The 14,317-nt window shown below is 40.9% G+C and overlaps 1 protein-coding gene across 19 annotated transcripts in view; it reads right to left on the bottom strand.

Annotated features, from left to right (window-relative positions):
* The window catches only part of LOC124177322 (GTPase-activating Rap/Ran-GAP domain-like protein 3), a 62,539-nt gene that overhangs the window by 16,107 nt on the left and 32,115 nt on the right, over positions 1-14,317 (bottom strand). For 12 of the 19 annotated variants that reach the window (XM_046559557.1, XM_046559567.1, XM_046559556.1 and 9 more), the window contains one exon: positions 6,519-6,588. In XM_046559557.1, coding sequence (XP_046415513.1) covers positions 6,519-6,588 — 70 coding nt within the window. Of the gene's footprint in view, positions 1-6,518; positions 6,589-7,542; positions 7,698-8,971; positions 9,931-11,463; positions 11,594-14,317 lie in introns of those variants that run through there. The other 7 variants (XM_046559552.1, XM_046559554.1, XM_046559553.1 and 4 more) reach the window with 6 other exon arrangements.

The raw sequence follows: 14,317 nt of genomic DNA, 5'->3' as shown, positions 1-14,317 counted from the left end.
GTAAATAAGACAAAAAGTTCAACTTTGAAGAAAGATTACGACTAGTTCTTCATAATATGTCTACAAGTATCTTGACAGGGGAATTGAAGTTTCAACGTCTCAAAAACACTAGTAAACATATTAAAACAGACGTCAATTTTTATTACCCTCAAGAGATTTTGGAGAACAAAACTCGTACGTTCCGCGATTATGACTTATTGTTGTGCAAAATCGTTTGTTGAACAATTTTTACCACTTATTTCACCCGGCGCAATTTCGCACCATAAAAGTTTCGGCTTTTGTCGGTATAGAATGGCATCAAGTGGGTGTGAATCAGAAGTAAACTTTGGAGCGCGGTTGTAGTTGTGCTTTCGATGGAAAAGATTATGCGATTATAATGGAAGGAACGGATGCGAGAAACAAAAAAAAAAAAAAATCTAAATAAGAAAAATAAAAAACAACGCCAAGAAATCATGCCAATTTACTGTTGAAATAATTTTCGCAAGTTTATGCGCCGACAACTTTTTATTATTCTACAGAATTTCACGCCCTGCGAAAAAAGTGCGAAAAATTTCACGATGAATCCCAATTAATCCCGCCGTTATTTTGCTGACGTAAAACTCGCCCCAGTATAGAATTATTGTATTACTCAATAATTCAATATGATATTTTCACCCTTAATTGACATTTCCCCTGAGTAATTTTTTTGCTTCACCTCCTTTCTGCCTGATCGTGAAACTTAGTTGCCAGCTTCCGTTTCGGGTTTCGCCCTAAATTCGTTCTCTCGAGGTATTCTTCACTAACCGCGGCAGCGGCAGCCTGGCAACTTTGAGCTCGGAAAAAAACGGCTGTGATTTATTTCATGAAAGAAAATTATCTTCCTGGCTGAAGGTACACATTTTTCATGAAAAAGAACTATTTTCCTGATGAATTGCCAAAGAAGTTTGCCCACCAAAATTCGATCAAACCAGCTGCGGTGAATAATTCTCTTTTGTGACAATGAATGAAACTTTTCCTCCTTTTTCTAAATGGAAACGGGCAAAGGGTGAAGGAAAGGTCTGAAATTTGAACCTCGCTACTTTCTCCTCGCTTCGATACGATCCTCACTGAAGCCAATCCGACGAAAGAAGGATGGTTAGTAGTAAGGGTGACCGTGTGGTCAGACGGCGAGCGCGCACTTCATCCCTTATGCATTTTCATTTCTCCTTCTAAGAGGGTCGGGCGATTGTTTACCTATGACTTTCCAGGTCACTGTATATTTTGCGGAGAAAGTAACGAACCAGAGAAATTGAAATTAAGGATCTTATCACTCGGGCGGTACAAGCTCTGCAGAGTGTAAGACAGCTGTAAGCACGCGACGTTTGAAAAATTAGCCAGAAAAATGACGGGATGGAAATTATTATGGAAGTAATATATTATGCCGTTTTAAGGTGTGTGTGTAATATCCTCTTGGACGGATTCTCTTTTTTCCAAAGTTGGTGAGAATATTCACAAGTATCGCAACGATATTTAGCCTCGTTGCAAACAGACTGAGATGAGAAAAAGTATTATTTACAATTCAAACATTATTTCACCTGACTCGTTGATGAAGTATATGTTGATTTTTATAGGCGCAAGTGAATTTCCAGCCACGGTAAAACGGAAAGGTATGTTCATTTGAATAAGATAAGTCTTTTGTAGGTCAAGAGGCGATTAATCATTGAGTCGAGTCGATCATACATTCATTTTCTCTACCTCCTTTCTATTGGATCTCATTTACATATATTGAATTGTGTTGCGTATTGTATGTTGCATTATAACGAAATCTGAAATCGCGAATCAAATGGACGATTCATCGAAACGTGACAGTTGGCTTATCATAAATTTGTACAATATGCAATGATAGGAGTTTATCATTCGGTTTACGCAGTCATGAATTTGATAGTCCTTTCAACGATTTGTAATCGTCCATTTGTATTTTTTTAAATACTGAAAATTAGTTTACAGACATGTTTATCTCATTATCTGAAATTCGTAGTCTTAACCCGTTACTTAAATACGAGGAAATTTTATATTTCTTTTCTTTAAATATGTGAATAATGCGGGTATGGGGTGTAGCATTTTTAATTCTGGACTTTGCGAGATCCGCCGTTGAAGCGAGAGTGGAAATTTTTCCACGTTCATAACCGAATGTTGCAATTTTTTCTCGAGCTTTTCTCTGCTCGGCGTCCCCCCTCCCCGACCAAACTCCGACAAGTTTAAACACGAGAATGTGCGTTCGGGGTTGTGCCGAAAGATATTAGAGTATAAGCGCGGGACCATGCAGAGATTTTGACAATATTTCAAACTTTATTAAACTTACGTTTGACTACGATCCGAGTGGATCAATATTTGCCGTTACTCATATCACGTGTCGCTACGCGCGTAAAGAAGGGCCAGGGAAACAATATTTTAGATTTTCTATCGATTCAGTTCTAGCTGACGAAAAACTCACACAACCGCGGAAATAGAAATTGATTGTATCAGGCAGAAAAAAACGTGCGATTTAACGAATTGGACGAAGTTTATGACGATGTGTTTATTTCCCTACAAACAATGGAAAATTCGGTGCAAATTTGCAATCTGATCGAATGAAATTTATGGAGCTACTTGACGAGTGATAACCACTTTCCCATTTTTCGCACGTCCGGGGATGAAATATTTATGGCCACGGCGGCGCTTCTGCACAGAGCCTGAATTTTACTCGCTTAGCCTGATATTTCACACAGATTTTGCCACGGTCATACCGAAGAAAATTCTGGAGGGTTTTTGGGCTGCAGAGTTAAATTTTTTGATCAATAAACACGCACTGATAAAACTGCAAACGTAAAATATACCTACATGCGAAAGCTGAACTGCTGAATATCTTCCTAATTTGATCTAATTGATAAAATTGTTCCCACGGCGAGTTTCACATCATATTATATTTGGTATGTTGAGTGAAAAATAGCAGAGTATCAACATCCAGCAGCTCAGGGCTTAGGGAGAAGCTGGAAAAGGTTTGATGTGGGTTGGGACGCAAATTAGGATCGCAGTAAATTTTCGAAACACAATGGCGAGAGACCTCCGATGAAATTAGCGCGTAAATCCCTGCGGGCTTAGCGTCGTTCGCAGGTGCCCCACGCATAATGCATGATTTATTTATTATACGTTGCGAGAAATGTTACAAGGCCCAAAAAATAATGGAGCCCGGGTGTGTGCAGATCCTATCGTTACATCGCTCCTTGAGACTTTGACACATCGCAGGTATATACGGGAGTTCGTTTGCACCAGTCAGGCGATATCAATGAAACAGTTTCCTACTTTGCTAGCTGGGCACGTCGATTCTAGTCGTCTGTTTTTATCGCCTCGTCTCGTGCGGTTAATTGATCAGGCTTGGCTGCTATACATATTTACACTTCTCTCAACAGTCAAAGTGGCGAGACGAGAGGTGCAATTACAGAATGTCAAGATAATGAATTGGGTAGTCGATACAGAAGCAGGCTCGTGACTAAACGCGGTAATGGGAAATAACATTCGGTGGTAGAAGAAGATTAACCGTCGTACAAAGTACCTGCGGAATGCGGAAACATTGGGGAATTTGATCAGGGATCTGGAACGCAGAAATCGATGTTAATGCGTCGCCTTGTATTCCGGACAACTTTTCACGCGACGAAGATCGTTATAAAAGTTATAATTTTTCTGCTGCAAGCCTGCGAAATCTGAGAGAGCAAGGAAATTTGTAAACTAAACAATTTGTCATTGGCACGGCGATATATGGAACGTGAAAATAGTCATGTTGGAAACTAGAAGATCGCAGCAGGTACAATATTGAATACTGTTTGTGAATACAAGAATTATAATGTAAGAGGCGGAGAATCTCCTCGCAACTTATACATCCAGGGATAAGAGGAAGCTGCATAGAAGCGTTGAGCAAGCACCGAGATTGAATCGTGGGTGGAGATATATTTTCATTTCGGTTATAAGTAACGACGGTAGTAAAGTTTGCTCGAATCAGACATAACGAGAAGGTAGTTCAGTTTGCCTGAGTCGTTACGCAAAAAAGTTCACCCAGCTTCCACCTTATTCTAAACCCTAAGGAATGATTGGTCAACCGGTTTCGAACCCTTTTTACGGTTCAAGAAATTGCAATTTGCGCTGATGTGAGTATACGCATAGTTCATTAAAGTAAGTTTACATTTTTCACGAGGTCGAAATTCCTCTAAGCATCACACTTACAAGGTACGTTATTCGGAGAAAAACTGACACAGCTTTAAATTTGGCACAGCCAAAGGCAAGAGGAATAACGAAATGAAGTCGGTAAGACTCGTGAACCCAGGTATGCATTCCTACCAAGATTTTCCACATCGCGTACGCTTTACAATTCGGCACATATTGCGGTTCCCAACATTTTCAATTATGGAGTGTGTTTCCGAGTAAACACCGCAGCATATTGGATTGCCTACCACTAAGAAGAACAAATATCGGTAAAACAGACCTACTGAGTCATAATTACTTTAGTCAAGTCAAATTATATAATCATTTTAACCCATTCGCTTTTCCGTACACCATAGTTTAAATCATGATTTTCGTTTTTTACGATTTTCACAAGATATACCGCATATTGAATAGTTGTTAAGTGTATGAAATAGGGGTAAAATTTTCTGACAAATCGATTGTCGCTATTTATTTTATACAATTATTCTCACATTGCAAGGAAAACGTGAATTTTGGAAATAAAACTCGATTTCTGATTCATATCCAAAACATCTCAAAATCGTCCAAAAAGTGTTTCTTTGGTTGAATAAAGGCATTTTGAGTTAATATTTTCATTTGAAAGTGAACGGGTTAGCTAGACTCTGGAACTCGAGCACTGAACGCGCTTCGGCATGAGTTATAAACTACGATAGAATTGCTTGGCCAAATTCTCACAACTTGGCAGCATGGGCAGTTCCAACTTACTCGCGAGGACTTCAAACGCGCTACCTACTGATAACTCGAAGCGATATTTGTTCCTTTCAGCGGTACGCAACCCGACACACTGCTACATTTACTCGGAAACACACCGTATATGGTTTACTAGAATGCCTTTGGCATATTGCGATTGAGCCGATAGGTTTTTAAGATAGCTACCGAAACAACAGATCGCGCCAATTTCAAGTGCCGATAAATTATGTCTGGACTTGGAAGATTTATCATGGTCAACGTCGCTTTCACGAAAGCCATAGGAGAGTAAACAAAGAGCCGTCTGAATTCTTTTCGGTATCGTTAATTATTAATTAGTAGACATGAAACAGGGTCAAGGATCGCTTATATCGTGTCTGAAACTGTCTCGGTGAATTTTTAACAAGTGCCCTTGAGGTCTCGCGATTGTAAAAAATGTCGGGACTGTTTTTACTGGCTATAGGTGTGAAGCATAGCAGAAGTATTTTCTGGGTGAAAATATAGCTACTTTTCTTAAAATATGTATACTGTATTTTTCAAGGTATATAATACAACATTTTGTGGTTCTATTTTGGCAGTATATTATACGTTGCAATCTGCGAAAAACGGACTGAATTTTATGAACCTGCGCTTGCTCGTTAAGTCTGTATAAAGATAGATTAACAGCGGTAGATTGAACGCGGTCGCGAACGAATTTCCGGTAACCGGTATATTTGTGTAAATTACAAAACCGCGGGGAGATTAGAGCCGGGTTCCCTCGGTTGATCCATATTCAACGTTGCACGCACGTTCACAGAAAACGTGAAAAATTTGAAACGTCGAAAAATAATTGTCACTTTCAATTTGCATATCCGTGTCCAGACGCTGGCGTTATCGCAGAGATACGGCCGTTATCCTGCAGCATCGGCGATATAGGTATAGGATCGAGGTTTTGATTAACCGTCTTCAGATAATCGAATGTGGTTACAATCTGATTGCGGATCAGCGGACAGGGTATTTACTCTGCTTTTACCGTTTTATATACGCGTTCGCGGAACTCGATTTGCTTGCTTAGCCTTTGCAGAGCTTGCGGCTTAGTAATCGAATGAAAATACGGTTTCAAAGTGGTTGGTTTGTTGGAAATTTCACCCGATAGTCAAATTTCTCTTGCTCGGCATAATATCAACATTAGCACGAGTATATCACTGAAATTTATAGTCGATGAGAAAAAATTTACAATCAGAACATTTCGTCAGGTTTTCAAACTTCTACTATTCTACTCGAAGCAAGCAGACGGCTTTTCGATCGTCTTAAAATCGCTGCCCGATCCACTCGTGGCATGCAATCTGACCGCGAGTATACGGAGCAGTGATAATCAGTGCTGAGCGGAATGGTCGATTAAAGTATAAATTATCACGTGTGATTCACCGAGAATTTGCCGGCTCGTCAGTCACGTTCTTCAACCGTTACCACTGACCGGTGCATTCGACAAGCATTGCACAAGTGTCTTATGGATACGTATAAAGTGCAGGCAATTAGTGAATCAACGCAGCACGTGTAATCGGTTATCGAGTCTATGCGGTAGATTGCGATTCGTAAATTAAACCAATTGACCTTACCATTTCGATGCTGCCATAGTATCGCCGGGAAAAGACGCCCCTCCGTGAAACAGTGTCAGTGGCTGGTGAGCTGAAACAAGTATAACAAGAGGCAATTGAGCATGTGCATTGAAACGAATGTTAGACTGGGATTGAACGGCGCCCTTAATTCTAACCCCCGTCAAGTGATCGGAAGGAACTTTAACCCATCTGCCTGATATCAGTTCGAATTCAGACTATTTCCACGGTTTAAGCCCTAAAAAGCAGCACGTTTCAGCCTGGGACTTGGTAGCCGAGCGGAAGTAAAAGATATAGGGGAAAATTCGTGAGAGAAGATATACGGAGAGAGATGGAAATGGGGATATTAATTAAAAAGAGCCAAGTCCGCTTTATACTCTCGCGGATATAGGTTAATGAGCGATCGAAAGGGTGAGTCTCGCCCATGCGCGAGGATAGGAATCCCGTCTTTGGCTCTCAGTTTTCAATGTTTCCACCCGTAGTTGCCCTGATGAAGGCGAAGGCAAAGACGAGACGAGTACAGAAGAATCCGGTCTAATTAAATCCATGAAATGAGAAACGTACCTCAATAACTATTCTAGAGGTTTTTTTTTCTATACGCCGCTCACGCATCGGTGTTTACCTCAGCCATTATTGCTTCCTGCTCTACATCCGCTTCTAGAATAATTATAGGAATAATTTTAATAGGTATAATTTTGATATGGGTGGTGAACGGGCGGATAAATAAAGCAGATATCCGGTGTTTATCGCACGGAACATTATGTTAATATTTCATTATGAATTATTCAGACGCTCGATTAGTTTTGAGATTACGCCGGGCTGGGCTTAGCGCCGAAATCCGCCAACGTGACATCAATTTACACGTGAACGTGTGCATAAACAATTTATTGCACACACCCGACGTTTTGACACTATATTGTAAAAAAATAGCTGCAAGAAACTGCGCAACTCGGTTCCGTTACACCGTACCTATAGACTGCACATCAAAGGTAAGCGACGAAAATTTGAAAATAAAAATTGACTCTACCTATATTGCAATCCCGAATCAATTTTACTACGTGACCAACCGAATTCTAAGGTCCATAAGTCCGGGGCTAATAAATTTTCTTCGTAGAGTGGTGTAGAACGGTCCAGGATTATCAGGGGGTTCAGCTGCTCCGAAACCGTAAGTGGCAATTTTTTTCACGCAGTCCATTGTGATCCGGGAGATACCATTTATGAACATGATCGTATAGAGCTGTTATCTTCAAGCTATTGCAGGACCTGTTTTCACGTCGGAGCAAACAAGAAATAAATCAATTTTAACCCAAAATGGCGGAGTAACTGCAACCTCAAGGTGTGTACTGTTATCACGGGTCCCTCGTTATTCACCGCCACGCGGAAACTAGGGGTTCAACGTATTCTGTTAACATTTTCGTCCTATGTTTCGCACCTTGCCGATAGCGTGATATTAATCTCGGGATAAAATGCTCAGTTTAATGATAAAAGTTTAAGTAGAATCTTAGTAACTTGGAAGTATACGTTCTAGTCGAGAAGACAAAACAAAAAACGTTGCAGAGATTTTTGTCCTTTGGACTTTCGTACTCAATCAATCAATTTCGAGGCCCGCTTCAGAATGACATATTTAAGAGCGAAAATTGTCTCACTTTGTATTTTGCTACGCACATCAGTGGTTCAATTGGGATCGTGGTCACCGTGATTCATTGAATGAAAATAAAGATATCTTCGCGAGTCTACTACATTCCACATTTTTTTTAATACAATTGAATACATTTTAATACGCCCAAAAAATATCTACAGTATACTTTCTCAAGGAATAATGAAAAGAGGGCTAGGTTTGTGAGCACATGGCCGAATTAGAATGCATGATGAAACAAAGGTAAGTATGTCTTACTTCTTACAATTGGATGTTTGAAATATGTGAAATCGAATACTTTTATACATATATATATACGTATATATAGTCGAAGTAGTATCTGCATTGGAGTGAGCTTGGAATTTTTTTTATCAGGAACGACGTACATCGCTTCATAAGTACTTTTTTCAAAATGGTAGGGTATTTTTTTTTTTTTTTTTTTTAACGTCAATCTGAGAGTTAATTTTTCATACAGTGGCTGTACAGAAATCCCGACAAAACGGTTCCAGGACTTCAGCTGAAACTCAGTTAAAAAATCGAGTATTCGGCGGAGATTGTTAATTTTCGAACTTTGCAGACTTCCGATAAATTGATGATTCCCAAGATTTGTTCAGAAACTGTACAAGAATTTGGCAAATGCATACGCGAATCTTCCGAGCATAAAATTGTGCGTCTTCTGTAATTAACTTGCCAAATTCTTGTACAGTTTCTCTATTATAGAATTTGTGCAGAAAATTATTGACAAAGAAAGAAAACATTCTTCCTTGGTTCGATGCCGATCAGTTCGGATAATACAAAATCATGACGATACTCAACGTACATATTGTGACTGGCACGACGATGCAGGTGTCTCAATTGCGAGGAATTGAGGACGGGTACGCAAACGGAACGCGATCTGTCCCTGACGATCCTCGGAGGTGGGCTGGCCGATGCAAAAGTGGTATCTGTTGCACTCGAGAAACGGTCATCCTCGTCGCTCTCAAGATCGGTTGAGGGCACCACGCTGCTTACGCTGCCACCGCGGTTCCTTCTCGGAGTGGCGTCGGAGGCCGAAGAGGAACCGGATAACCCTCTCAAACGAGACACAAGCTTCATATCGAGACACAACATGCCTCAAATTCTACCGCTGCTTATCAGCAATCCATCGCCGCCCTCCTTATCACATGCAATGCACAGGTGTACGTATACGTATATCAGAGCGTTACATTTCGTGTTATTTGTTTATCGGAAGGATTTGGGATAAAAACCGCGAGCCTCGCCGCCTCAAGAGGCACCCGACAAGTTTCACTTTATTGACAAATGCACGGCGGCGTTTGTGTATATTTACAGTCGGCAAACACCTGCGACTCACACTGACGCGTATCCCTTACACGCAGCCCGGTGAACACGCGTCCGTGTTGACGATCGTTTCAAAAGCTCGTTTTCAAGCGCCGCTAATCGCGGAAAGCAAGCCTTCCAATCGTCATATCAAATCCTAATTGCAAACGTCCGACTGCAGAAATTGCTCAGGCCGCCACGTACACGCAACCTCCAACCCCCAACCACCCCGTCAAATTCGATAACGCTTCGGATACAAGCAGGATTATACCCGAGGATAATGCCGGCAGTATCCTCAACTACAAGGGACGTAGACGCGAAATTTATTTTTTTTTCGTTTACTTTTTCAAGTTGTACTCAATTCTACCGCTTCTTCACCACCGGTTAAAACGGTTGCCGCGAATTAGTCGGCAGACGGAGTGAGTCGTCGACGTACCGCTTCGCGTTCGGACTGCGACTGGGCCAGGATCGCGACGTCGTCGTCGTCGGCGGCGAGGGCGACGGCGGGGGCGACGGCGGGCGTCGCGTGCGACCTAACCTGACATCTGTTCATAGTCTTTGCGTAGCGTACAAGTTTGGCGTCGAGAGGTGTCGATGAGGCGGTTCTTTGTCACTGACACACTTTTGCACGCACTCTATACCTGTCTCTTCGATGCGTATAAAAAGATGCCGCAAAAAGCGTATCAAGGTCCGGTGCAGGTGACTTTCCCTTTTCTTCAACCAACCTTCGGCATATTTGGAATTTGGGAGGAACTTATTCAATTACCGCAGCGAAGTTATCTCGTCACGTTCTCTCGCAAACTTTTTTTTATCTTTCGTTCGATGGAATCCCACGATACGTTGGTTAAATTTTTGATCTGAGGATTCAGCCGTCTTTTCTGTAACAGCAGCGGGGGTTGTTCGTGAATTAGAAAAGGTTTTCAAGTGGCCTTTGACAAGAGGGTTTCGCAACTTTTTATGCAACCCCTTTTCATACGTGATCTTTTGTTTAGAACGTCCACGACATTTCGCACCCTTCGATTGCGTTTCCTATTTATTCTTTCATTCGCGTTTGATGAAAAGTTTCTGTTTTAACCACACGTGAGAAAGTAGGCCATGGGTTTTGAAACTTTTTTCCCACACCTTGCGCTGACATTATATCGAGTGTGATACACTTCGAATAGCGAGAAACGTTGTCGCAAAACAGATTTCATTCTCAGCCTCCTCCTGAATTGAGCAGGTCTTTTACACCCTGGTGTGACGCTGTGAAGAAAGGGGCGGAAGAAATAAAAAAACCTACACACGGCTAGTATGCCGAAGGAAGTAATTTTGTCGATGATTTTGCGGTGTGTGGAAACGTCGAAGCGTTCGAAAATTCATCATCTTTCGTAATCGTTACAATCCTGAAATTCGAAGTTCGGATCTATGGTTATTAAAATCCCTGCAAAGTGTTTAATACGAGTAATATGTATCGATAAATTTTTCCTCCTCGTTTAATTCTTTATGTTTCTCTTCGCGTAAGAAAGTGACGCCGTAATAATAATCCTGAATTATTCATCCGATGTATACGCGTGACCTGCGCCCACGTGTTTTACACATTTTAACAAGCTATCCGCAATTAATCTGAGGGAAACAAGATCGTTGTTTCAACCCTTAGATGAAAATTCAGAACCCCTTTTAACAAAGTCGACGCAGAAAGAGACCATATTACAAACTCCAAGCGTATTCCTAAAATTTAATAAAATTCTACAGCATATAAACGTTTGTGTTACTAAAAAATGTGCAAAATTTTCGTTACCGCAAATTTCCGCATCGATATTTCGGCCCACCATCCACGTTTTTGTTATACTTACATACATCGATAAAGTGATAAAGAGAAAAAAATACGTGTCATCGGGTAGTAAACAATTGATTATATCAGTTAAAAGTATATGAAAATAGTTGGAGAAAAAAGAAAAACCATCAAGACTAACGTAGCAGGCACAAGGAAAAGGATTGTTCAAGGCTGAGTCATACCGTGGTTAAATCAAGCTGACTAAACCTTTCTCCCAGTGATCGAGGCGTCACGTCGGCGCGTTCTGTACAAACTATAAATTTTATGGAGAACGTTGAAGAGCGGGTATAGGAAAACGATAGAAGGTGCCACCACGCAGTGGAGCTACACGGTTACTGCGTTTACCATGGAAATAAAACGCGGCTTACCTCCTGCATTCCCTCTCTTGAATGCGGCAGACCCCATGACGCACAGAGAGTCACGCGATATAGATACACGTCCTAAATGCAGGCGTGGAATAATCGCTTCTGCGTATAATGAGCCATGTGTCGGAAAGAAGGTCGCGTTCGTTTCGTAACTATAGTTACAAAAAGTAAAAAAAAAAGTAAAACATTATCTCGCGCTAATTGTTACTTTCAAATAATATCGCTGAACTCATGTTAGAGTGGTCACAACAGATTACCAATGTTCCGTTTTGTTCTTGATGCTGCTGCTGCTGCTGCTGCGAGCCTGCCGATATAACTTGAACGATAAATAACCGCTCATTACCCGACGAAAATAGAAACTGTAACAATTAGACTCTCATGTGTCGTGTGTTGGCAACCTACCATCTGCACAATCCCCTGTGGCAAATGTCATTCGTTCTATCATCGTGTATTTCAGTTCAATTATTTAACGAAGGTATTGATTTTGGAAATCTCACGCTTCTTTACTGGATCTATTGAATTTTTTCACACCTATGCCAATTTATAGCTCATGATCATTATTCACTTCACACTTTTGTCCGCTCGTTACAGGATAGGAGTTATTCTGCTACGGTGATCAATTATCGATGAAACGTAATAAAAGGAAAAAGAAATTAACCAACAATCGTACCGTAAACGATTTTTATACGGATAGTGGCTGCTTCTATAATACCACTTGTAGACTACGCGTACGAGTTGTTGGAGTATCAAGTGCCAATTAATCGAGGTCGCTGATTGTATTTTAAAATTTTTACGCCATAGAAATTTGTTAATGATAATTTTGAAACATTGATGTATGTATGTAAAAACGTCACACGTTTTGTGATATTTACGGATATTTATACTTTTCGTTATATATAATTATAAGCTTCCTGCTCTGTGAGAAATTTCCCTTTGCACAATAATTTCAAATTTATTAAATTGAACGCCTGCGTATAACTATATGCGCGTATATTCAACTCGGATTCAATGCAAGAGTGAATCACTCGAATTTTATTCATCAAACGACGAGTACAAATGGAGGAAAAAAAAATTGAAATAACAATCTATCGATCTGATCTTCACGCGGTGAATCTCGCACCATGGAGTATTTATTTTCCGCGTGAAAAAATCGTTGTACCTTGGGAACGTCAGTAAGAAGAAACAGGACCGAGAAATAAAATGAATAAATAATCTCGGGCGATATAAGAGACGTGTAATCAATTTTCCGATTACACCCAGGTACCTGCGTTCAAATTATACGGAACGATGTACAGCTACGGTTTTTCTTTACCACCCGAAGTCGAAGTCACCATCCTCGAGTAATTACAAGTGATTAAAAGTATTGCGTCCCCAAGAAACGACCTCCGGAGCGATCGGCTTTCAAAGTATGCTGAGCTTATACAGGTATACGTGCATGTATACAGGTGAGCCTTCGTGTATACGGGCATTACCCACGTGGAATACAGTCGTCGTAATCAGGGATGGCCGAAAGTGCTCCAATTTGCGTTCGCGTTGCTTTCCGAGCTTTCGTAATCTCGAAGAATACGCCGACGCTGTTATCCTTGTTAAGTGTCCGACGTCGACGTCCGGGCGTCCTTCCGCACCCTCCTTCTCCCATCCCTTCATCGACCCTTCAATGCCCTGGATAGATATTTCACACTCGCCCGCGTTCGCTTCCGGCCAACCGAGTTTATGCAAAGCACCATGAGTATACACGGACCGGCATGCCGGCGGCTAGACGTTGATGTTGTACACACCATGAGATAGTTTATGATGCATATTGTACGTTATATGCACGTGCATATAATTACATCGCATGTTTCTACAATGCCGTTTCGATTGAACAGTGGAAGAAAAAAAGTTTAAAAGAGTTTGAAAGAAAAAATAAAAACTAAACTCGCATACGAATCGTTATCGATTCTTTAATTCAGCTCATGTTACTACATGAAATGATATTTTGCTCAACTGACCTGGAAAATTATTATCGCGCATTGTCCGTCGATCTGTACAATAAACTGCAACAATACCCATTTCGGAATAATAGGTAAAGCACCACAATGGCCTCAGCGTTCCTTGTTCACACATAAATGTATAGAAAACCTACGGGAAGATAAGAGCAAAGATTATATTGACTGCCTGCTCTTTCTTATGTCCAACACTTAACCCCAATCTGTTCAGCGAACGTTACGACCTTCGAACCACTCAGTCATCCCATTATACATGTATACATAAGTATAATTTATGAGCATATATATACATAAACGCGGACGTAATTGTTATCGCTTGGAATAGGCTTATTGTTGAAGCGAAGTTGGACGTCACCGCTTTGCTATTGCCCACACGTGGACATCCAGGGTTGCATAATAATCAGCTGTTTTCAAACAGAGGGTAGATATCACTCGAGGCGGAAGAAATGTACGCGGAAAATAACGAGCGAAATATAGTGAAAAAAATATAAGGGAACGGTACAAAAAGTAAAAGAATAAAAACTCACAAAAGCGAGTGACGTCGAGTTATGAGAGCGAATAACAGAATTTGCAATAAATTCAGGCGAATGTGTACACCTACATGCATTGCATGCGTATCGTGCGAAAGAGGCGTAAAAATTGCCCATGAGGGTACGAAATGCCCGTATAGTAACGACCTGCTT

This window comes from Neodiprion fabricii, chromosome 3 (assembly GCF_021155785.1).
Source record: "Neodiprion fabricii isolate iyNeoFabr1 chromosome 3, iyNeoFabr1.1, whole genome shotgun sequence".
Taxonomy (NCBI): Eukaryota; Metazoa; Arthropoda; class Insecta; order Hymenoptera; family Diprionidae; genus Neodiprion; species Neodiprion fabricii.
This window is presented reverse-complemented; position numbering and strand designations above follow the sequence as displayed.